Genomic DNA, 22780 nt, shown 5'->3' with positions numbered 1-22780 from the left:
GGACACAGCCAAGAATTAAGTAAGCAATGTGAGGGATAAAAGGTGGCAGGTCTCCAAATTTACTGCCATTTGCCTTTTTCTCAATTTTGAGAGCACTTACCTCAGAAGAGAGCATTTTAACATGAGGGTTGCAATGTTTACCTTGTTTGCTTTTTATTATTATTTGATGTTGCTTAATGGGCTCCCTCATTTAAATCTTCCACAAATCAAGTGCAAGTCTCCAAAACTCACAGTGGTGTGCTGAGCCAAGTTAGCATACACTTGAGCCAAGAGCACAAGTTAGCATACACTTGACAGTAAGTTACATTTTTTCAAGAAAAAGTAAACTTAACAACAAAAATCCCAACGTCCAGGCTGTATCTCAAACCATGAAATCAGAATCTCTGTACTCTGTCCCAGGCATCAGTACGTTTTAAACTCCCTGAGTTGTTCCAATGGGCATCCACAGCTGAGAATCTAGCCTTAAGGAGAAGCACCCCTCCCCCCGCACCAAAGCACGAACTACACCTGGGAAACAGGACACCCAAGACCTTGCCCCATTCCTTCTACTGCTTGCTATCAGACTTCACAAGACCTCAGTGTTCCCATCTGGCCAACGAAAGACTACAGATATAGTGAGAAATAAGGTTGTTCTGGGTCTAAGATTCTACGACTGTGTTATTTCCACTCCGGTCTAAGCACTGCACTGATGACACAGAAGCCCAATCTATGCTCTTCAAGAACTCACATTTACTATGGGACAGACACATGCAGTGATTATCAGACACAGTGGAGAATCAGATACATGAACCAGATACTACGAAAATACAAAGGATGGCCAAATATCCCAGAGAGTCAGAGAAGTCTTTGCAGAGAGGTGCGGCTTTGGGAAGCTGAGCTGAATTGATGAGGCTGTCCCAGGATAAGGAGGTAGGGAAGGGGCTTGAGATGGCCAGATACTCGGATGCACATGGCAGAAAACTCAGTTCACAGACATTAATAATAAAATTGCAAAGGCAAGCTGAAGAGTATAATCCAGTCATTGTTCCCTTACCACGGGCCATAGCAATCTGCAGGGTATTCATCGAGATCTGCTCACCACACCCCCCACCCACAAATACTGACTCGGCCAAGAATCAGACTCAAAAGAATCACTTCCCTTTCTCAGGCAGTAGCACGTGCACAAACACACAAGCTTTCCCCTGCCTCCACCCACCAGGAATCCTGCTGCAGCTACCAGCCTCCTGATTCTGATGCAAGCACCCAAAAATGGGCCATCAAAGTCAACAATGTCTCTCTGTTCAGGGCAGAAGGTGAGAACTTCCGCTCTGTGGGGAGTTTCAAAGAAATTCCCACATTCTTCAGTATAACACAAATTTGCGTTTGAATCCAAACTGTGACACTTTTTAACTACGTGACCTTGTGCATGTTAATTAACCATTCGAAACCTCAGTATCTTCATCTAGACAATGGGATGATATAGATACCACCTCACAGAGTCATCATGCAGGTTAAAATTAAAAATGCGTGCATACACAACGTCTTGGTCAAGGCTATGAACTGAATAACATCTCCTCAAAATTTATACGGCAAAGCCCTGACCTCTGTGAAATTAATTAAACAAAGATAAACAAAGAGGCCATTAGAGTAGGTGGCTCTAATGTTATAACAGCCTACATAAGCAAACCAAACCCCAAGGGCGTAAATCTCTCAAGGCTAAGAAATGGAAGACCAATTAGGCATTCCCAAGTAAGACAAAAGCTTAAGCTATGGCCAATCAAATAATTAACTTGCTACTTCCATTTGTTCGCTATAAAAGTCTTTCCCTTATACTTCCTGCCAGTGGAGGGTCCCTAAACATATCCAGTTTGGTGCTGCCCCGTTTGAGCCAATTTTTCTTTGAATAAAGTCGTAAAAATACAATATGCCGCAGTTTATCATTTAAAACTCCCAGGATGACAGTATCTGGAAATGGAGCCTTTGGAAGTAATTAGGTCATAAAAGTGGAGCCCTCACAATGGGATTAGTGGCCTTGTAAGAAAAGATGTAACGGCCACTCTCTGGTATTTAAGGATATGGCAAGAAGGTGGCCAAGGGCCAGCCAGGGAAAAGGTCCTCACCAGGAACCAAATCAGTTGGTTCCTTGATCTTTGACTACCCAGTCTCCACAACTATGAGAAATGAATATTTGCTGTAAAAACCATCCAGCCTATATTTTGTTCTGGCAGTCTAAGCAGATGAAGACAGGCTTAGTCTCAAATGATCAGTTTTAGCATGGGAAGAGAGGGAAAAAGTTGACAGACTCTTCCCTGGGCCTCTGGAGCACCACCGCTTAGGGCCAAGTCCCCCTAGGGACCAAATGCCATGAGGCCAGCAGGGGGATTTAGGTTCAGGCTTCATTCTTGATATCTTACTGACACAGAGAGGATGCAAAAGAACTTCTCACGGATGTGTTATCTGTTATCTATTGATGGCAAACTTCATCAGAATAATTTAGGATACAGAAGGTATCTCTTAAGAACCTAAAGATCAGCATTTGATTCTTCAGTTTGCACAGTGCCCCCTTTGTAGAACCTCTTGTGATTGCTATCATTTAGTTAGTGCCCATTTACTCAGTGCATACTATAGGGCAGACACTGGGTTAGGTGTTTCAGAATAAGAAGTGAAGGAGTGACCCCTGCCCTTCAGGAGCTCTTGGATACATTTAATAAGATGAGAATCGGGGGGTGTGGAGGGGGGCAGAGTGTGACACCTTCGTTCCCACCCTGCCCATGGGAATGGAAGGCCTCCCAAAGTTAAATAATTCAAAAGATCCACCCGTAAGTCATACCTTACAGGTACACCTTACAGTCAATCTTTGGGAGTTCAACAACGTGGTCCTAAGTTGTCCACAGTAATCCCCTGACATGTATGAAAGGCTGACATGAGCACACTGTATGGGACGAAGAGCAGCCTGGCCATACTCACCATCCGTATCCGTTCATCTTCAAGATTCCTGAGGACAGTGGCAAACTCCTGCAAAGACCTTGCTGGAAAAGAGAAAGTGCCATGAGAGGGACATAGACAAATGGGCCTTTGGGAGCCTTTCCAGGTACAGTTACTATGTTATGGAATGAAATCCCTTGGCACATGCAGAATCCTAAAGTCAATTGCTTCCCAAGGCTCTCCCCTTATCTTTTCATGATTAACCATCCAGGATGACCCCTGAACGCAGGTTAATTTCACCTGGCACTCTAGCTAGGAAAGGATTTCCTTCAAAAACCTGCCTGTTCCTGACACTACCCAAGACTGATGAGATGCTGGCTGGCTCCCAGACTCTCGGCTGGAAGGGGCAGAGTTCCGCTTAGGAGTTGAAGGATTTCCTGCCCAGGATGTGACCCCTTCAACCTTGGTTGTGGGGCTGCGTCAGAAACCAACCTTTCCTCTGGCACCCGAACTACACCAGTGTAGCTCACAATGGAAGCCACATCTCCGGTTTCTCCCTGGGTTCCTCCTCCTGAGTCTTCAAGCCACTTATTAATACAATGCAGTGTGCAACGTGGTGGTCAGACGTAGAGAGTCTCCTTCACCAGAATTATTCCCAAAGGGGACAGGCATTAGGTGCAACAGCCCTGAGGATATTCAGGACAAAGGTGGAGTCTTGGGAAAAGTACCCATGTATTCAGCAGTTACTACAATGATGCATTTTCACTGCTCTCGTCTGTCGTCCCAACTGCCTTTGCTCATGCCCAGATCGTGACACTCTGCGTGACAACAGGGGATTCAATAAGCATTTGACAACTTTCTTCAGTTTAACTTTCTCAATCCTTGCTCACTCCATGGAACTAACCAAGACGCCCAACGTAAGAAGAGTCAAGTACAGTGACTAGGCCCTGCCAAAGACAGACATCTTGACATTGCAAATCATCTGCGCACAGCATGGTAATCAACACTAACCCCACCCTCAGCCTCTGGTTAAGGAATGGGAGAGGAGATGGCGGGATGGGAGGGTGTGGGTCAGTCCATGTGCCATGAAAACAGAAGGATCAGGCCTTTAAGAAGAGAGGGCGGAGAGAGGATTTTAGCTTTGCTTGCCACAGCACGTGGCACCTCAACAGAAACAACAGAAGGTGGCCAGAAGGAACTGTGTTGCGGGAGCCAGCGTCAGCAAGCCCCACCACCCTCAGCCCTCAGCCCAGGAGCAGGCAGCAACTGTAGATGAGTCCCAAGCTCAGGCCTGCCCCCTGCCCCACGCCCCACAACACCCCGGCCCTCTTCTCAGCCAGAGCGGTGCATGGGGGAGGGTGGTCCCAGAACAGATCTCCTCTCGTCCACAGACAGCTTGCCAACACCTTGACCACTCTGCCTGAGATGCCAACTCCAGGGTACCCATGCATGATTTTTCCCCTGCACAAGGGGCCTAGTTTGCCACTTGGGATGAACAGGCCCCTTGACCTCCGACCCTCACTTCACTCTGTCCTCACCACTGTTGGTATGGGCTTCTTGATTCGTGACACTTAGACACTTCCTCTCACAGGAAAAAGGCTCAGCAAGGACACAGACAGTTATGGTAAACCGTGACCTTTCTTACACACACGGTTCAGACTTACCTATACACATTTCATCATCTGTTTCTGCATCTCCTATGCACTGGAATTTAAATTCATTTAAGGAATCAGCAAATTTCCTCTTCGCTGAAGATAGATCTAGCAAGAAAGAGAGAAAATATGAATTACGGACATAAACTGATGTTCTCATGTGCTGCACTTTTTAGTCGTTCTACTTCATGCAGCAGCTCGATTTGTTCCTGAGGCAATTTCAAACACAAAAGAATCTAAGTTCCAAAACGCTGAACAGCTGTTTCTAACGTGAAATTGTGATTGGCTTGACAAATTCATACTTGTGTTAACACTGCTTTAACCATTCTGCTTCCAGCTCTAACTCCTCCAGCCACACACTGAGTCTCGTCGTGGACACTGGTCCTGGTGGGAATCCACTTGCCTAAAGAGGTGTCAGGAGGCAGTGTGGGTCAGAGCAGACATCAGCATCCATCATCCCGTGGGTGAGCTCAGCCACGGACCTCCCACATCCTGACATCAGGTAGGGAGCTGGAAGGAAGGGCGAGCCGGGCCCAGCCCCCGCCGCCCAGGAGCTCCTGGACTCCTTATTGTGACCCAGGCACAAGTGACGCCGAGTTCTCACAACCCTCGCAGTTCCCCTCACGGGGAGAGTGACCGGCCAGCCTGACCAATTTCCGCCTGAACCATTTTCCTGGGTCACCACATTCCCCGCTGCCACAAGAACAAAGCCCTGGCAATGTTTTGAGTTGGGGTTAAAAACACACCCCACATATGTTCTCTGTAAAGAAAGCTCTTGGAAATCCTTGTCAAATTTAAAAAATAAGCTTCCATTTAAGACAGTATCAAAAGCCAATGATCCCTCCTGAACCCTCAGCTTCTGTTAAGGGTATAAAAGCACCCAGGTACCTTTAAGTGGCCTGACAGACACAGCTGCTCAGTCCAAATGCGCTTAACTTAATTCCACAGGCAGCCTTCCTGCACATTAGGCTAATCATTCAAATGACCCTCATAGATGTTTCCCTTATTGAAGGGGAAATGGTATTATGTTCAAATTCCCAGAGGAGGGAAATATGAGGCACAACTGGCAACACGGACTGGCTTTAATGAGATACGGGGAGGAGGCTGGGACGGCTCTGGCTTCACAGACCAACATCACCTAATGGAATAAAAGCATCCTTGTCTTGTTTAGTTCCTGGACCTGTTCCTTCAAGTTAGGGGTCATGGGTGGTTGTTTTTTCCTCCATCTTTTGGTTTTGCTGGTTTCCCTGGTGTAGCTGCCAGTGCATCCTGCTCAGTGCGTGAATACTGTGTGCACGTGGAGGGCAGTACATAAACTCCACCACCGGTGTGCAGCTCGCCAATCCCAGAGCTTATTCCAAGCGCTAGAAGTGAATACAAGAGGCTGGCTGAGCAGTCGGGCTCTTCTCAGGTCTGGGGCTCAGGCTTTGACCACCTGGACAGCAGGAGCTCCTGCTCCGAGACCGTCCTCCCATGGGCTCCGGTGACACGAATCCCAAGACAGCTGCGGCTTGTGCAAGGAAGGCCCTCAGCTCTACACCAAAAGAAGACAACACTTGAAGTGGAGAAGGAGAACACAGGAGCCAACAGCCAATAGTCTCCAGTCTCTCCCTGGTCCAGTCACTTTAATGGAAAGGTCTTTGGCAAAAAGTGCAGAGATGCCAGCAGAGGAATCGGGCATCTGTTAAACCTGGCAGACCCAAGCTGAGGATATCCCTAAGAACGCCAATCACTCCCTGGCAAGTCAGGAAAGAAACAGATGCATCTGAAAGTCAGAACGCTGTGGGGAGCAAAGACACGAGGCCACAGGCAGGCAGGATGAGAAAAAGGCAGAATCATCTTTCAGAACAGAAGACAAAGCCCCCCAGGAAGGCCGAAGAGTATCATGCCAAGAACGTGGACATGGCTGTGCTCAGTCACACCGTAATTAGAATGTTCTCCAGATCAGAATTCACAAAGAAAGGCCTGCGCAAAGAGTAAGAACAGAATAGCTTCTCTATCCACCTAACAATCCTCTGTGCCTCCCCAGGAGGCAAGAAAGACTCAAACTGGAGAAGCATCTAAACAAAGTGGAAATAAAGCCAAAATGTAAGCCAGGCTTGGGAAACCTCCCAACACGCACCTGAGAAGCTGTGCCGTCAGGGGCAGCTACCAATGAGGATCAAGGAGCAGCTAATAATGCACAACAGGGCCTTTGTGGGGCCTTTTTCACAGGAGGACCCATCTAAGCTATAGCAGGGCCTGTTAGCTTCTGACCAGAAAGTAACCTTATCTCATTGTCGAGTGACACACAGCACACCCTGCCACGACACAAACCTGAGAAGCCGCATGGGACACCCACAGAGCTGGTAAGGACGCGTCTCTCGCTGATGGAAGAATTAGGTAATGAGTACTGCTCCAGAGGCAATACTGGTTACAGACCAGTGAGCACAGTTAGGTAGACTAAAAAAATCCCAATTACTGGAATCTGAAAAGGAAGTCACCATTGGGCCTGAAGGATTTGTGCCTAAGAGACAAATCTTTCGGTCAAAGTGCAGGGAAACACCTGGTGTTTTGTTTATTCAGCATACTCCCTAGTCTTTGCAACAGCAGCTCAAGCTTTCTTTGGAGAATCGCCCCTTGAGGCTTTCTCGCTCGGGGTCCTGGTTGTAGGCTGATCAGCCTCTTGCCCTCACCCCAATCTTACCTAGCTCCTGGGCTCAAATTTCAGCTCCACTATTTCCTAGACAGGTAACTAACTCTGGGCTAGGCCTAACTTCATAGTCCCTTATCTGACAGAAGCTGTCGGCCCCACCTAACCCACCAGCTTATCAGGAGCCCCAGGGAGGCGCACTGCACAGGCACTCTGTACGCCGTTAAGCTTCAGTTCTAGGCAAGGCTGGACTATTGTTCCCTACTAAGCGAATCGTGCAATGACAGAACCCAGGGAAGCGAAGCCTGACTACATGATGTTGAGAACTCAGGTAAGTTAAAAGAGTGACCTAACAGCAAAAAGCTCTAAGGTGGGGATCTGGGTCTCTCTAAGCTCGTGCGTGCTAAGATCTTTGTAGCACATATACACCATGATGCCTCACCCTGTTAACATAAAACCCCTACTGTTACTGGGGACAACAGAGAGGACACCAAAAAGAACACCTAAAACACAGTGCTTCTTGTCTACAACCCAGAACGGCTGATGGCATCTTATGCAGATGATCACCTTTGACATGTAGCTGCAGAGAGATTTATTTCCGGAGACTTCACTCTGAGGCAACAAGAATCTAACGTGCACATTCCACTAAGAAGAGCAGAGAAGCAAGAGAGGCTGGTACTGATGTTGAGTGCATGCCAAGCTTCATGACACCCTGCTCATAGAACCCCAGTGTTTCATGTTCAGTCCAAGATACAGCGAGGCGCAAAAGTCAGTAATATTTACTCTGCAGAAAGATCTGTTGCTAGAAAGGCAGAATGCTGGCCAGAGCAGAGAGAAGTTGTAACTGGCAGCTGCTGGGGAGGACAAGTATTTGCCTTATAGAATTGAGTTGCCTCCACCTCAGTGAGACCAGGCAGCTAAGGGACACAGAAGCAGCTAGAAGTCCGGGCCTTGAAAGACGGCTCCCAAAGATGTCTGCTTACTAGGGGACCAGAGAGAAGAGCCCTTCTCATCCTGGAGAAGCCATGCTCTCTGCCTCCCCAGTTACTAACCTGCACAGTTTTAAGACAATTTAACCTAACTATAATTCTTTTTTCAGTAAAAGAAGGTTGATAATTTTTTAAGTTAGGATCTACCTTAATTTACACAAGTTTCACCATTAGTACCATAAGTCAAGCCATTTCCATTTTCCCCTTGGGTAAAACTTAGTATACAGGCACACACACAAATACATAATGTGTACACACACATAATGAAGGGCTCAAGGTAATTGTAGAATTATATTTCTTTCAGGGTATCTGTCACCTTTCTTTGACCTCCAGTTACCAGAACTGTATATAAGTACCCATAAAATTTTTGCTCCTCAATCACATCTCCCAGGATTTGGAAACGGATTACCGTTAATGAAGTCCAACTGCCACGGTAAGTATTTGTGACAAGACTGGCCTCTTGGCTGCTTAAAGTGCAAACACCAAAGTCCCCAGGCCTACCTAACCTCTCCCTTCTCTGAAAACCAATTACACTTACTCTCTATGTCTGATTGCCTTGTATTTGGAATGATTCCAGAACTATGCATGAGTGGCTCCCTGGCAAATGCATATTAAGTGCTTAAGACAAGGCCGAACAAGGTGGCCCTTAAGACAGGCTGGACTGATCTGGCCGGGCACAGCAACAGAAGGTGTCTTACAGATGGAACATGCGAGATCCCCAATTGAGAGGACCCACAGGTGGGTATGAGTTCCCCAAATAAGAGGGTTGACAGCTGGACATGAGTCCTCAGGATGGCAGCTTTGCCCACAACTCACATTCTCAGGTAAACTTCCCACTCTCCAAATCAAACTCTCTCTCCTCTCCTACGCTCCAACTAAGGGCCTCTTCCTGTGTCACCAGTTTGGCAAAGGGCACCACCATCTGTCCTGCCACACAAGTCAAAGTCACACACCCACGTGTCATCCCGGGCAGCACAGTGTCCTTCCCAAGTGTGTCCGTTTCACCTCCTAAGCATGTCTGTTCTATACACTCCTCCCCGTCACCATTCACAAACGTCTACATCAAATGCCCCCATTTTCCTGGGTAACTACAAATGCCTCCGGTCTGGTCCCCCACACTCACTTTTGTCCCTCCAATCAGTTCTCTCTCCAGTCATGACAGCTCCAATAGTGAATCCTGCAATGGGTTCCCAGAGTTCTAAAACCCAAGACCAAAGTCCTTCCCAAAATCTTGCAAATCCTTCCCAGCCTTGCAAGGCCTGGGCCCCCAACTTCCTCTCTGGGTTCTGCCAGTTCCTGGAACTCCCTACTCATCCCTGCAGCCCTCAACTGAAAAGTTTAGTCCTCCAAGAAGCCTGCCCTGACTTCTGTAACCAGACCAAACCCCACCGTACCTTCACCCTAAGTCCTATGCACCTGTTTTTTCATAGTAATTTTATATTGTTCAGGTGACTCTCTGATTAGTATCTCCCCAACTAGTAAATTCCTTCAGGGTGAGGATCCTGTCACTTCATGCTCACCAGGACAACCTCAGAACCTAGCACATCACCTGGCTGAAAGCAGGTGTCACAGGAAGAACAAAGGGGGAGGGGAAGTTGGACACTCCATTAGTTCCCTGCACTCATCAAAGGTGAAATTCTCAGTTGTATACTTCGCAAGTGAAAATAAGATTAGATACATAATAGGATAAATGCCAAACTTCGTTAAGCCGGCCTGAAGTTTGCATATATAGGAATATGCTTACTTAACATAGAACCACTTCCCCTCATCTTCTCTGTTGAAGAAGATTCCCACAGAGCTGCAGAACCACCAGCAAGGACATGAAGCAAAAACCTTCTCTAAACCAAGAGACCAGGAACAATGAGCTACAAACATGCCAGGTGTGGGCCACAGCCATGTGTGCCCTTTCAGCCCCAGCCTTTCCCCAAGCCTGGAGCTAAAACAGATGAAAAAGGGTTCCGGAGACCCTTCTCTCCTTCCCCATACCTGGGCAAGTGGAAAACACATCCAATCAGAAACTGCCTGAAGAGAGGCATTTCCCAGTCTGCATGTGGAATTTTAAACCTAGTGCCATTGCTTAACTATAAGAAAACCAACCATGTTCCTTTGTGAGGTACCATTCTACAGCCTGAAACCCTGCACTTCAGAAGCAAAAAGAGAGATGGTGTTCAAATCTTACAGTAGAACAAAACACACTCAACAGCATTCATCTAGTTTCTGTGATGCAGTCTTACCTGTGGCCACTAGGTGGCGGTGGACAATATCAGAGAAGAGGTGTTAATAACCCAAGGAGAAATGACAAAGCCTGACAAGTAGTGCTGGGCACAGACCATGCCCTGCTGATGAAGACACCCACCCAAGAAGGGAAATATCCAGTAGACACTCAATCAGCAATGCGGGGAGAAGCGCTGGCCTCCACGGGGGAAGAAATGCCCCAAAACATGCAGAGGACCTGCGTTCTTCTTATCCATTCAAGCCTGAGACATGGAGGGGAAGGGCTAGAAGGATGAAGTCACCACCAGTATGTCTCTTCCATTTTTCCAATCTGGTTGGAGCAGACTCAGAAAACCACTCATGTCACTAAAGGATGATATGCCCACCAGCCACATCAACCACCACATGTCACATCATGTGCATTCTGACGATACATTTGCGTGCTTTTCCTAAGGCCATTTCCCTAAAATTCTGTTACCTAAATGAGGACATAGCCAACCCTGACTCTGGAGAATTTGTTTCTCCAAACAGAGCACTAAGGCTAATGAAATTCTCGGAGTTATTTTAAAAATGAAATTCTGGGGCGCTTGGGTGGCTCAGTCGATTGAGCACCCAACTCTTGATTTAGGTTCAGGTCATGGTCTCACAGTCATGGTATCAAGCCCTAGTTGGGCTCTGCGCTGGGTGTGGACCCTGCTTAAGATTCTCTCTCCCTCTCCCTGTGGACCTTCCCCACTCCCACCCCCTTGCATGCATGAACACGCTGCTCTCTCAAAATAAAGTAAAATAAAATAAAAATGAAATTCAATAGAAGGAAAGGGGCTTCACCACTTCCTAGACAAGATTTCCAATTCCATTTACATGGAAACATCCTTTTTAGATTAATATGGTGCTCCAACCTCGCCTTTACCTCCATCACAGTAACTGTAAATACATGATGCCTTCACTTACTGGGCACTTACTATATGTACCTACTGAGTACTTTAACTCATTTCATCCTTACAATAATCCTACAGGTAGGAATTATGAGTCCCATTTTGCAGATGGGGCAACAGATTCAGAGATTAAATCATGTGCCATGGTCACATAGCTAACGTGTGGTAGTGTGAGAAACCTGGTCCTTCTGACTCCTAAACTCTCAGCTACAATACTCCAAGGTGTAACTGACTCTAATATTTGAGAATCTGGTATCAGTGTATTCAAATTCTAAAAGTGATACATATACATTCCATACCCTTCAGGAGACTGCAAGTTAGAAGGACTTCATCTGTGAACAGATGTACCTGTGCTTTCAGTCACTGCAATCAACCCCAATCTAGAACAGATGACTCTTCCTCTGACTTAACATCACACAGTCAGTAGGAGCCTAACACTACACTGCGTCACAGTGCCTACCTCATTCACCTCATCTCATCACGTAGGCATTTTATCATTTCACATCACCCCAAGAAGGGTGAATACGGTAAAATGTTTTTGAGACAGAGACCACATTCACTTAACTTTTATTACAGTATACTGTTATAATTGCTCTGTTGTACTTTTAATTATTGTTGCAAACATCTCACTGTGCCTAATCTATAAATCTAACTTGATCATTAGTATGTATGTGCAGTTTAAGTGCAGAAAATAAAAACAGTCTATATAGGTTTCTGCACTATCTGTGGTTTCAGACATCCACTGGGATCTTGGAACATATCCGCCGTTGGGGGAGGGGGGTGTGGGAGAAGGACGGCTGTACATGAACTTGCAAATTAAGGGAGAACATGCTACAGCAGTCAGAGTAAGGGGAGAAAACAGCTACAGATGTGCAATCAGGCTATTACTCCAGGTGGGGCCATTGGAGGAGTCCTCCCAGGAAAAAAGAACAGGGAGTAGCTTTTGAAGAGACCCTTAAAAGTTCATGAGTCCAGTATTATTTAGAAATGAAAGGAGGTACACGGCACGGTAAGCAGGCATGGGAAGGTATTCTAGAAGTAGCAACAGGAAGCAAAGAGGACCCAGGGAGACACAGCAGGCAGTTCAGCCTCATGGACAGAAGCTAAGACTAGGAAGAGAGATTAGAATCCAAACATGGAAGGACTGGAATGCCAAGCTAAGGAATTCAGACTTCATCCCTCAAGAAATGGAAACCATATTTTTATAAAGAGAGACAAGGTCAACAAACATTGGTTACAACTTTCATTGAGGAGCTGGCCCAGACCTCAGCTTTGGGACCTCTACTCTGACTTTCCATCCTGCTTCACTGCCAAGAGTGTACAACCACAGTCAAGGGGCTTTCTCCTTAGGGAATGACTAGGTGACAGATGACACCTCTCAACCATGACATTGGGTGCACAGACCACTGGGCAGTCAGAAGATAAGGAGAGAATGAAGGATTCAGAGGAACTCTACTCCCTACCAAAACCTCCAAGTTGAGAACTGATTGTGACTCATCAGTAGCATCATCACCATATACATGTAATTATATACAACGATGTGTACAAACACATTTGTATTTCTGAAGTGCTACATGAGCTACTAGGAGCATCGAGTTTAAGTACTACCACTTGATCTTGTACAAAGAAATTTCAGACCAGTTTAATGTCATATAACAGGCACTTAATAAACATCTGCTAATCAAGGACCAGTATGTTAAATGATTAAGTCAGCATTAGACCTAGGATAAAAAGTCAAGCCCCAAAGAGCCCAGCCTCAAATGTGAATCCCTCAGCCCTGACACAAAGCAGAACAAGGACACAGAGGTACTGGATTCAGAACAATTATGTTCACATAAAGCCCCAAGACCTTCCAAGACAGCAGGTCAGCACAGGAAAAATCCCTCAAGGAAAACAATGGTGATTTGCTTGGTTAAACAAAGAAACCCATTTTAAGAGGGACTGATCAAGTGTAAGAGCAAAAAAGAAAGGGTATTTCCATAGACTTCAAATATAAATGTCTCACACACTCTCTCTCTCTCTCTCTCTCTCTCTCTCTCTCTCTCACACACACACACACACACACACACACACACACACACACAGTCAAGGGCAATTCACAAGAGTATGAAGTGCATAGAATCCACAAACATGGATTCAAACCCTGGATGTGCCTATTACCAGCTCTATGATGGCATAAATTACTCAACCTTTCTGACAGTTGATGTCACTATGAGGGGAACAAGTACCTGACAGGGCTGCTGTGGGAATTAAAAATGAAGGGAAGGGGCGCCTGGGTGGCTCAGTTGGCTGAGCATCCGACTTCAGCTCATGTCATGATCTCACAGCTCGTGGGTTCGAGCCCCGCGTCAGGCTCTGTGCTGACAGCTCAGAGCCTGGAGCCTGCTTCAGATTCTGTGTCTCCCTCTCTCTCTGCCCCTCCCCCACTCGTGCCATGTCTCTGTCTCTCAAAAATAACCATTAAAAAATTTTTTTAAAAATGAAGGAAAAACAACATTCGAAGAGCAGAGCACAGGGTTGCCCTTGGATGCTGGTTCTTTCCTTCCCACAAGCACAGGCTGAGCACAGGTTAGAGACAAGGGGATCAACAAAAGGAGCATCTTAGCTGAAGAATTAAGGAATTTTTGCCGCATTAATTTATCAAATACAGGCATCCCCTGTTTTTCTAAAGTTCGAGTTATGCCACTTCACTTTAACAACCTATCGACATCCGTCCTTACTTTCACTAACCCAAAGAAATCCAGAGAGTTTTTTTGCTTCTCCATGGAAAGCGAAAATAGCACTCAGTGTTTGTTTTGCAGTGAGCTGTGCGCACGGAGTACTAGAGTGGCCACAGCTTTGAACTGTGTCTGTGAGCTTCTGCACCTCATCTTGGTTTATTTTGTGCACCATTAACAAGATGTGTCCTGAAGTATCACAAAAGCGTTAAGAGAGGTTATTTTGGGGGCCTTGGGGATGCACTAGAGTTTTCCCACCTAAGTTAATAGTAACTGCTTCTTCATTTTATCCTATTTTAGCTTAGGAAAGGTTTCACAGGAACACTCCACTGTGGGTAGTGCAGTAAACCTGTCACCTCCTCCTAATGATCAGGCTACTAAAAATACATTGGAGTCCTTAAAGGTTTTCCTCAGATGCTTAGAAAAGTCTAACATACCTACCAAATTAAAATTTCTTTTTATCTGCTGCAGACAGAAGGAAAGAAAAAAACCCTGGACTAGAGCATGCTGTATTTTATCTGAACAGTAACTCAAGGTGGTGTGCAGGGCTTCCTGCAAAATTTACTAAGCTCAAGAGGTACCTCTTAAATGCACTGAGGCTAAGAGTGGTATCCTGAAATCCTTCTTGTCCACTGAGTGGGGGAGGAGGCCAGTACCAGGCAGAACGGAATCAGAATGCTAACAGGACAGCCACGATAAGTGGGCTTTACAGGATGCACGGGCCTGAAGTGCCTGGCTTCCTGAGAAGGTGCCCAGAACGAACTGCATTGCAGGAGCCAGTGTGAGCCTGTCCCCCCACTCTCGGGCCTCAGTCCAGAACAGTTGCTCAGGCAGCAACTACAGAGCAGGTCACAATAGAACTTAAGGACCAGAGGGTCCAGATGGTGCAGAGCTAGAACTCAGGCAGAGAATGCTGAGCTTCCTCAAGCTCAACACCACTGCATTACTATTATGCTCAACACAGAGCTGACGAACGGTCTGAGGGAGGGCAAGTGATCCGGGCTTGGGCCTCAAGACTTATTAGCTTTTGCTTCTACAATGTCCTACCATCTTAGAGGAGAGCTTCTCAGCCTTTAACGTGCACTCAAAGACAGAGTGATCTTGTTAAAATGCTGAGTGTGATTCAGTAGGCCTGGGAGTCTGCATTTTGAACATGTTTCCAGGTGATACCGACATTGCTGGTCCAGGCTCCATACTCTATGAGGCAAGGATGGGGACTTCCACGAGAAACCCTAAAAGTAAACAACACGGTGTCTTTCTAACTTCCAGCCCAGCACCTAGAATATCCAGGACCTCAGTACATACTGCAAGAAAGGATTCCTTGAAAGGACTTCAACTGTTGCACAAAACAAAGAGATGCTAGGATAAAAGTCAGAAATGGGCTGCGTCCTTGTTCGCCCAGGAACAACGCATATGAACCTCAGGAAGGTAAATTAACACCTTAGCCTTAAAGAACTCTTTTGAAAACCAGAAGGATGACCAGTCATCTTTAAGGCCCCTTCTAGCTTTAAAAAATTCCAGCTCTGAAATTCCACCCCAACTCTTTTTTCTGTGCCTTTAAAAAATTATTTTAATGGCCAGGGGATACACTGGCTATCCCTGCAGGGAGGCACACCTCTGTCATTCTCAGATCACAGTTTCCAAAACTCCAATGGAGAGAACACAGACTCTGTTAGTCTCAGCAAATAACCATAGCAACTAATACCCCCAAATAAAATGATGTCTTCACAATGATGTGCTGGCTCAATTAGATTAAGAGGGTGACGTGTACCATCTCAAAATTTATGGTCGTAAACTTAGAGCAAAAGCCAGACTTTCTTGGAAGCGGTTTTTAAGAAAAAAAAAAGTGGGGGGGGGGGTGGTGAGGGGTGTCTTGCCAATAAAATGAAAAAAGGACAGGGAGCCAGAAAAACGGAGATGAGAACTGGACCAGAGCTGCCCTGCCTGTCCAGGTCCACAGAGACGAGGCCCAGGCACCCACATGGGAATCTAGAACTTGGACAGATCTGAGTGTCACCACTTCCGCCAGGTTATTCAGAGCGGCACTGTGTCCTCTTTCTGTGCCTTTCTTCATGCATATAATAAAAGGAGAATAAATCCTGCCACCTCGGAAAAGAGTGATCTACCAAAGGGGCTGTGGGGCTTTTTAATGAAAAAGGGGAGACCTGCAAAATGGTTACTCCGGGTTGATAATGGATTTCCAAGCGCAATTCCCCAGAGGTCATCCGGGATTCAGATGCTCCTGTTCCAAGGTCTTGAGATTAGAACTGGAATCGTGAAGGGAAAACCCAGGTCTGCCCCTTCCAGCGTCTGCAATCACAGTTGCTCTGAACACATTCATGCAGCAAGAGTCTCACTTGAAAAGCAGGAAAAGGGAAGCCAAGGCCCGTCACTTCCCTATAACCCCTGATCCTTTTCTAGCAAAGGACAAAAAGAGAAAAAGCAAACCAAAAACCCAGCCCAAAGAATCAGGGCTTGACTTGCATTCAAATGTAAACAACAACTTCTGTTACTAAGAAAGCCCCACAGCAGAACCTGGAGAAGACGACCAAGTTCAGATCCACCTCTGGCTGCTCTCATCAACAGCTGAGATGAATTTGAGGGTAGTCAAGGCAAGACAAGGCACTGGGAGTAAAGAGAGGCCTTCCACCAGCCAAGTAAGCCTCAGATAAAGGGTAAGTGCTAGAATAATGAGTCAACTCAAAATCCCACCTCAGCCATCTAGAAGGCCTCTGTACTCTTTTCCACCTGCCTGGAATGGAGGTGAGCGGGGGAGGAAAGCTGCCTCCAGGGATTTCTGTGAGTAAAGAGATGATGCTCGGAAGTGCTCAGCAGCAGGCCTGCAGCCAGCACTCAAAAAACAATAGATATTAATAGTAGACAGTATTACCCAAGAACGTACTAACCAAAATGTCAGGCTGACTTATTTCTGTGTAAAAATCAGACGACAGTCACTTGGCCTCCTACCACCTATGTTTACGCCCCCCTCATCCTGCTGACCTCCGAGCATTATGATGATCTAAATGGAACCCAGCTAATGACCAGGCACAGCTCACTCTTGCCCACTAATACCACAGGGAGCAGTGCAGCAGTTCCCCAGCACCGAAGATCCTTTTGAAAAGGAAAATTTGCCTGTCTCCCTGCGGATTAAATTAACATTTCCTGAAGAAAAAAAAACAAAAGCACACAGCATTTCTGAACAGAGCCACACCTAGTAACATCCCCCAAAATTAGTTTCACTTTCTTTTATCCTGCGTTCAATGAGCCACATTCCTGCTGCACCTGGCCGAGGCTGTGCTCCCGGGACCAGGCAGGGAGGTCCAGGTGGGCAACAACTGCCCGCCACACAGGTTCCCAAGAAAAGTCCAGGTTCCCCGCCATGCTGCCTCCTTACCTAACACTGTCTCCTCCCCAGCTCTGCCCAGTCAGATAAGAAATTGTGCTTCAGGGGCACTTGGGTGGCTCAGTACGTTGAGTAACCGACTTCAGCTCAGGTCATGAGCTCGGGGTTCACGACTCTGAGTCCCGTATCAGGCTCGCTGCTGTCTGCACGGAGCCCACTTTGGATCCTCTGCACCCCTCTCTCTGCCCCACCCACACCTCGCACGGGTGCACAAGTTCGCTCTCTCTCACTCTCTCTCTCAAAAATAAACATTAAAAATTACTAAAAGAAAAAAAGAAAAAAGAAAAAAGAAATCATGCTTCAGGTAGTTCTCAGAGAACCCTCTTAACTCCATACCATCACAGGACTTGACAGACCAAGATTAGTGTTTCTGCAATACACTCAGCATCACCTGTTGTAGACTTGCCTCGGGAGCACACCCCAGCCACCTCAAATTTGGGGGGCCGGGGTCCAGGAATCTAGGCTCGCAGGTGGTTTTTTCGCATGCTGAAGTTAGAGAACGGCTATCATCTAAACCCTCAGAACATCTAGCACGAGGCACCAATAATGGAACCTCTCCTGATTACAAAGGTTGAGCTGCAAGGAGCAAGCCCGAACTTCTAGTTCCTGACAACAGGCTTACAAATGTTCCCAAAGCAGGCAATTATGGCCTGTATAGGAAGAAATCTAAGTGACAGTAGAGGTGGGAGGAGGTAACACCAGAGTTCAATTAAAAAAAAATCACAAATTCTGAACCCTTAGCCTCTTTCCAAAAAAGTTCTCAATCATGTCTCTTATTCCACAAGCACCTAGGAAGGCAGCTCTGTTTAAGGCCTGATTTGTACACCCCTTGCTTATGGCACCGGAGCTGATGAACGGCCCTGGTGATGACTGCCTAGAAACCCATCCGGAAACCATGCTTCCCAAAGAAGTGACAGCTGCCTTCAGCGCCTGGCAAGCCAAGCACTCTTGGCCCACAGGCCTGGAATGGGGCCTGCCAATACAGGACCTGCCCAGTTCATCTCCTCTAAGCCTGCTAACAGTCAACCTGGCACAGACCCAAGTGAATCCATGATACAAGGCTCACAGGCAGCTGACAGGACTACCACTTCATGGACACGCAACCCATGTGGTCACACAGGAGCCCACGCTCAGAAGGGCCACTTAGCTTAAGGCTATCCTACCACCATCTTGACATTAGTTAAAAATGTATCTTTGTACTTATATTTTGTAACTGAAGTCTGGTGGGATAAGCAGAGCTGAGATCTCCAACATGGTGGCAGGCATGTCCACCGGGGTCCCCTGCAGCCCCATATGAGCACATGGTGTTTGTGATGGCCCATGAGCACAGAACTCTTGTGGACCCACAATGTCTGCAAGCTGAGCGAGACTAAAGCCAAGTACTAGCTGAGCATGTTCTGTCTGTAACTGAGTAAGCGGGAACACTGACAGCCCTGAAAGGCCACGTTTTCTTTCCAGACCAAAACCTGCCAAATGCAAAAATAAGGCAATTGAATAAACACGAATGACTGAGGGGCCCTGTCTTTCTTACTCATGTTATTTCCCTGGTTAAGTCAGCCACCTAACCCTGACCATAAAGACACAGCACAGGGAAGGATGGAGCAAACCCACAGTCCCTTGCCCTTGTGGTCCTTCCTTACTCATCAGTGAGACAAAGGTAGAAAGTGTTCAAAGAACGTGTATTAAGTCTGGGTGGGGGGGTGGGGACAGCTGAACTAGGGCATTTTTCACAGAAATACAACAAGCTATCTTAAAATGTGTATGGAACCACAGAAGATTCCAAAGAGCCAAAGTAATCTTGAGTTAGAAAAAAGCTGGTGGCATCGGGCTCTAATTTCAAACTATAATACAAAGCTATTATAATTAAAACAGTATGGTATTGGTATTAAAACAGATGCACAGATCAATGGAACAGAAGAGAGAGCCCAGAAATAAACCCACACGTAGATGGTAGATCCATTTATGCCAAAGCAACGAAAACTATACAAAGGGGGAAAAAGGCTTCAATAAATGGTGTTGGGAAAACTGAACTGCCACATTGAGAATGAAACCAGACCACTACCTTACACAAAACACAAAAATTAACTCAAAACAGATTAAATAAGACCTGAAACCATGCAACTCCTACAAGGAAATCTCCTTCACATCAATCTTGGTAAGGATTCTCTGGTTCTGACACCAAAAGCAAAGGCAACGAAAGTAAAAATAAAAAAGTGGGACTACATCAAATTAAGAAGTCTCCGTACAACAAAGGAAACCATCAACAAAATGAAAAGGCAACCCACTGAACGGGACACAATATTTGCAAATCATATATGAGGCTAATACCCAAAATATATAAAGTACTCATGTAACAGCAGAAAAAAATCCAATTAAAATGGGGCAGAGGATTTGAAAAGACATTTTTCCAAAGATATACAAAAGGTCAACAGGTACATGAAAAGGTGCTCAACATCACCAATCACCAGGAAAATGCAAATTAAAACAAGTGTTGGCAAGGATGTGGAAAAAAAGAACGCTTGCACACTGTCAGTGGGAATGTAAACATGTGCAACCACGATGTAAGACACTATGAAGTTCCTCAAAAAATTAAAAATACAACTACCATAGGATCCAGCAAGTCCACTTCTAAATATTCACCTGAAGGAAAATAACCCCCTAATTTGAAAAGATAAATATATTCCCAGGTTCACTGCTGCACTGTTTACAACAGCCAACACATGAAAACAACCTAAGTGTCTATCCATGGATGAATGAAGAAAATGAGGTGTGTATATACATGGTGGAGTATTATTCAGCCATGAAAAAAAAATGAAATCCTGCCATTTGTGACAACATGGATGGACTGTGAGGGCATTATGCTAATGGAAATAATCAAAGAAAGACAAACAACATATCCTCTCACTTATACACAGAATCTTAAACAAAACAAAAAAAGGTGGGCGGGGGAACGCCTAGGTGGCTCAGTCAGTTAAGCATCCAACTTCGGCTCAGGTCATATCTTGTGGTTTGCAAGGTTGAGCACCACGTTGGGCTCTGTGCTGACAGCTCAGAGCCTGGAGCCTGCTTCAGATTCTGTGTCTCCCTCTCTCTCTGCCTCTCCCCCACTCACACTCGATCTCTCTCCTCTCTCTCAAAAATAAATAAACATTAAAAAAAAAAAACTGAAAAAAGAAGGTCACAGTAAAAAGGAGATTAGTGATTGTTAGAGTCAGGGGTAGGAGTGGGCAAAATAGATGAAGGTAGTCAAAAGGTACAAATTTCCCATTATAAAATAAGTCACGGGATGTAATGTAACGGTAACTACGTGTAATAATACCGTATTCTAGGGGTGCCTGGGTGGCTTGGCCACTTGAATGTCTGACTGGATCTTGGCTCAAATCACAATCTCATGGATCGTGGGATCAAGCTCCGCATTGGGCTCTGCACAGAGCCTGCTTGGGATTCTCTCTCCCCCTCTCTCTCTGCCCCTCCCCTGCTCGCTCGCTCTAAGTAAAAATAAACATTAAAAAACAAGTTTAAAAACATACTGTATTCCATACTTCAAAGTTGCTAAGAGAATACATAAGTTCTTAACACAAACAAAAAAATTGTAACTATGTATGGGGACAGATGTTAATTAGACTTATTGTGGTGATCATTTCACAATACATACAAATATCAAACCATGGTGTACACCTGAAACCAATGTTGTAAGTCAATCATACCTCAAAAAAAAAAACAAAACTATCTGCAAAAAGACATCGACACACAAAGTTGAGTTACCTTGAACAGTGTCTCCAATGTTCTAGTAAAAACAAAATTAATGTGCATCTGAGCTACATAATATGGATGGCATGATTTCAGTGATTCCACATGCACATCAGTTTATCTTATTCTTACATTAAAAATTGGCACTACACAATACAGTTAAAATTCAGTAAATTTTTTATTTTTGGTGGTTTTTTTTTTTTACTTCTAACTAATCTCTACACCCAAAGTGGAGCTGGATCAAGAGTCATACACCAACTGAGCCAGCCAGGTGCCCCGAATTTTTATTTTTTTAAAAAAGCAAATGAAAACACCACAAATCAACAAAGAGACCATAAAAGAAAGGCTTTATATTGTTAATATCTTTAACAGTTCTTATTTGTGTTTTACGAATAAGGGCCCACAGGATAAGTAGCTAGTCCTGGACATAGGAACACCTGGGATTCCTTTTCTACCCCCATTTACTTTCTCACTTCCTCCACTGGTACCCTGAGGAAGACCTCCATTCGTGCTGTATCACCAAGCCCATGCCAGCACCACCTGTGGTCTGTACTCCTAACTGGACTCCAGATGACCTGTAACTCAGCTGGCCCAAGATGGCCTTTCCAAAAAGCAGATTGTGATCTTGTCACTGCCCCCTCCACACCCTCCCAGACTGCAACTCTTCCTTTTCATTTCAAAATCCACCCAAGGCCTACAAAACGTGTCTTATCTGCACACCCTGCTAGCCTCGCCTGCCCTCAGTGCTCTAGCCCCACTGGCCCACTCAGATCCTCTGATGTGAGAGGACCATGCTAGCCACAAAGCCTGGTACAATGTGTTCCTTCCTCCGAGGAGGGAATCCTGTACCCGCGAGCCCTGATCAGAGACCACAGTGTTCCCCCAAGCCTCTCCACCTTTCAGATTCCACTTGAAGGGTCACTTCCTCCAGGAAGTGGCCTTCTCTCATCCTCCACCCACTCCCAGTGGTAAACTCTCACTGCTCTCTAGAATTTCCCTTCCCATCCCTTCACATGATAGCTAATTTCCTTTAATTCTGGTAACTGCTTAATGTGTACTACCTGATGAGATTATAAACACAGGCAGGCAACAGCCAGTGTCTGTTTTATACAGAAAAGGGCACTGATTGCAGTTCTGGCATGTAATATGCCCCAAGTAATGTTTTCAAATCAATAAATGAATACTAATAGGCAGGTGACTCTTTTAAGAGTTCTGTCAGGAGAATGACAAACCCTACAGTCCCCTTTTTACAGAGAGGCCTACATCAGGTTCACTGCTGCCAGCACAGAGCCCGCTTTGCACCCTGTTCCCCTCTCTCTGCCGCTCCCTCACTTGCACTCTGTCTCAAAAATAAATAAAAACATTAAAAAAAAAATCATTTTGCCTACAGGCAAATGACAAGCAAAGAATTTGCATTTGTATATCTAGACAGCGTATCTAGAATTTTAAATACATAATCTGATGACAAAGTGTGCCAATTAGCATCATGTAAATGCAGAAATCACCCCTTTCTAATGCCCTAGGTATCACTAGAGGGAAAAAAACCCACACACAAAAACCTGTCGTTTGGGGGAGAGGTTTCTC

General features: G+C 45.7%; 1 protein-coding gene across 5 annotated transcripts in view; it reads right to left on the bottom strand.

Annotated features, from left to right (window-relative positions):
* Window positions 1-22780, bottom strand: part of ARHGAP26 (Rho GTPase activating protein 26) — a 421808-nt gene that overhangs the window by 313615 nt on the left and 85413 nt on the right. For all 5 annotated transcript variants that reach the window (XR_008298473.1, XM_015063297.3, XM_027042557.2 and 2 more), the window contains exons 2-3: window positions 4569-4664; window positions 2947-3008 (exon numbers count right to left, since the gene is read on the bottom strand). Coding sequence is in view for 4 of the 5 variants with exons in the window: in XM_015063297.3 (XP_014918783.2) it covers window positions 2947-3008; window positions 4569-4664 (158 nt within the window). In the remaining variant the exon portion in view is untranslated. The remainder of the gene's footprint in view (window positions 1-2946; window positions 3009-4568; window positions 4665-22780) is intronic.

This window comes from Acinonyx jubatus, chromosome A1 (assembly GCF_027475565.1).
Source record: "Acinonyx jubatus isolate Ajub_Pintada_27869175 chromosome A1, VMU_Ajub_asm_v1.0, whole genome shotgun sequence".
NCBI classification, from domain to species: domain Eukaryota; kingdom Metazoa; phylum Chordata; class Mammalia; order Carnivora; family Felidae; genus Acinonyx; species Acinonyx jubatus.
Note: the sequence above shows the minus strand (reverse complement) of the source record. Positions and strands in the feature narration are given on the sequence as shown.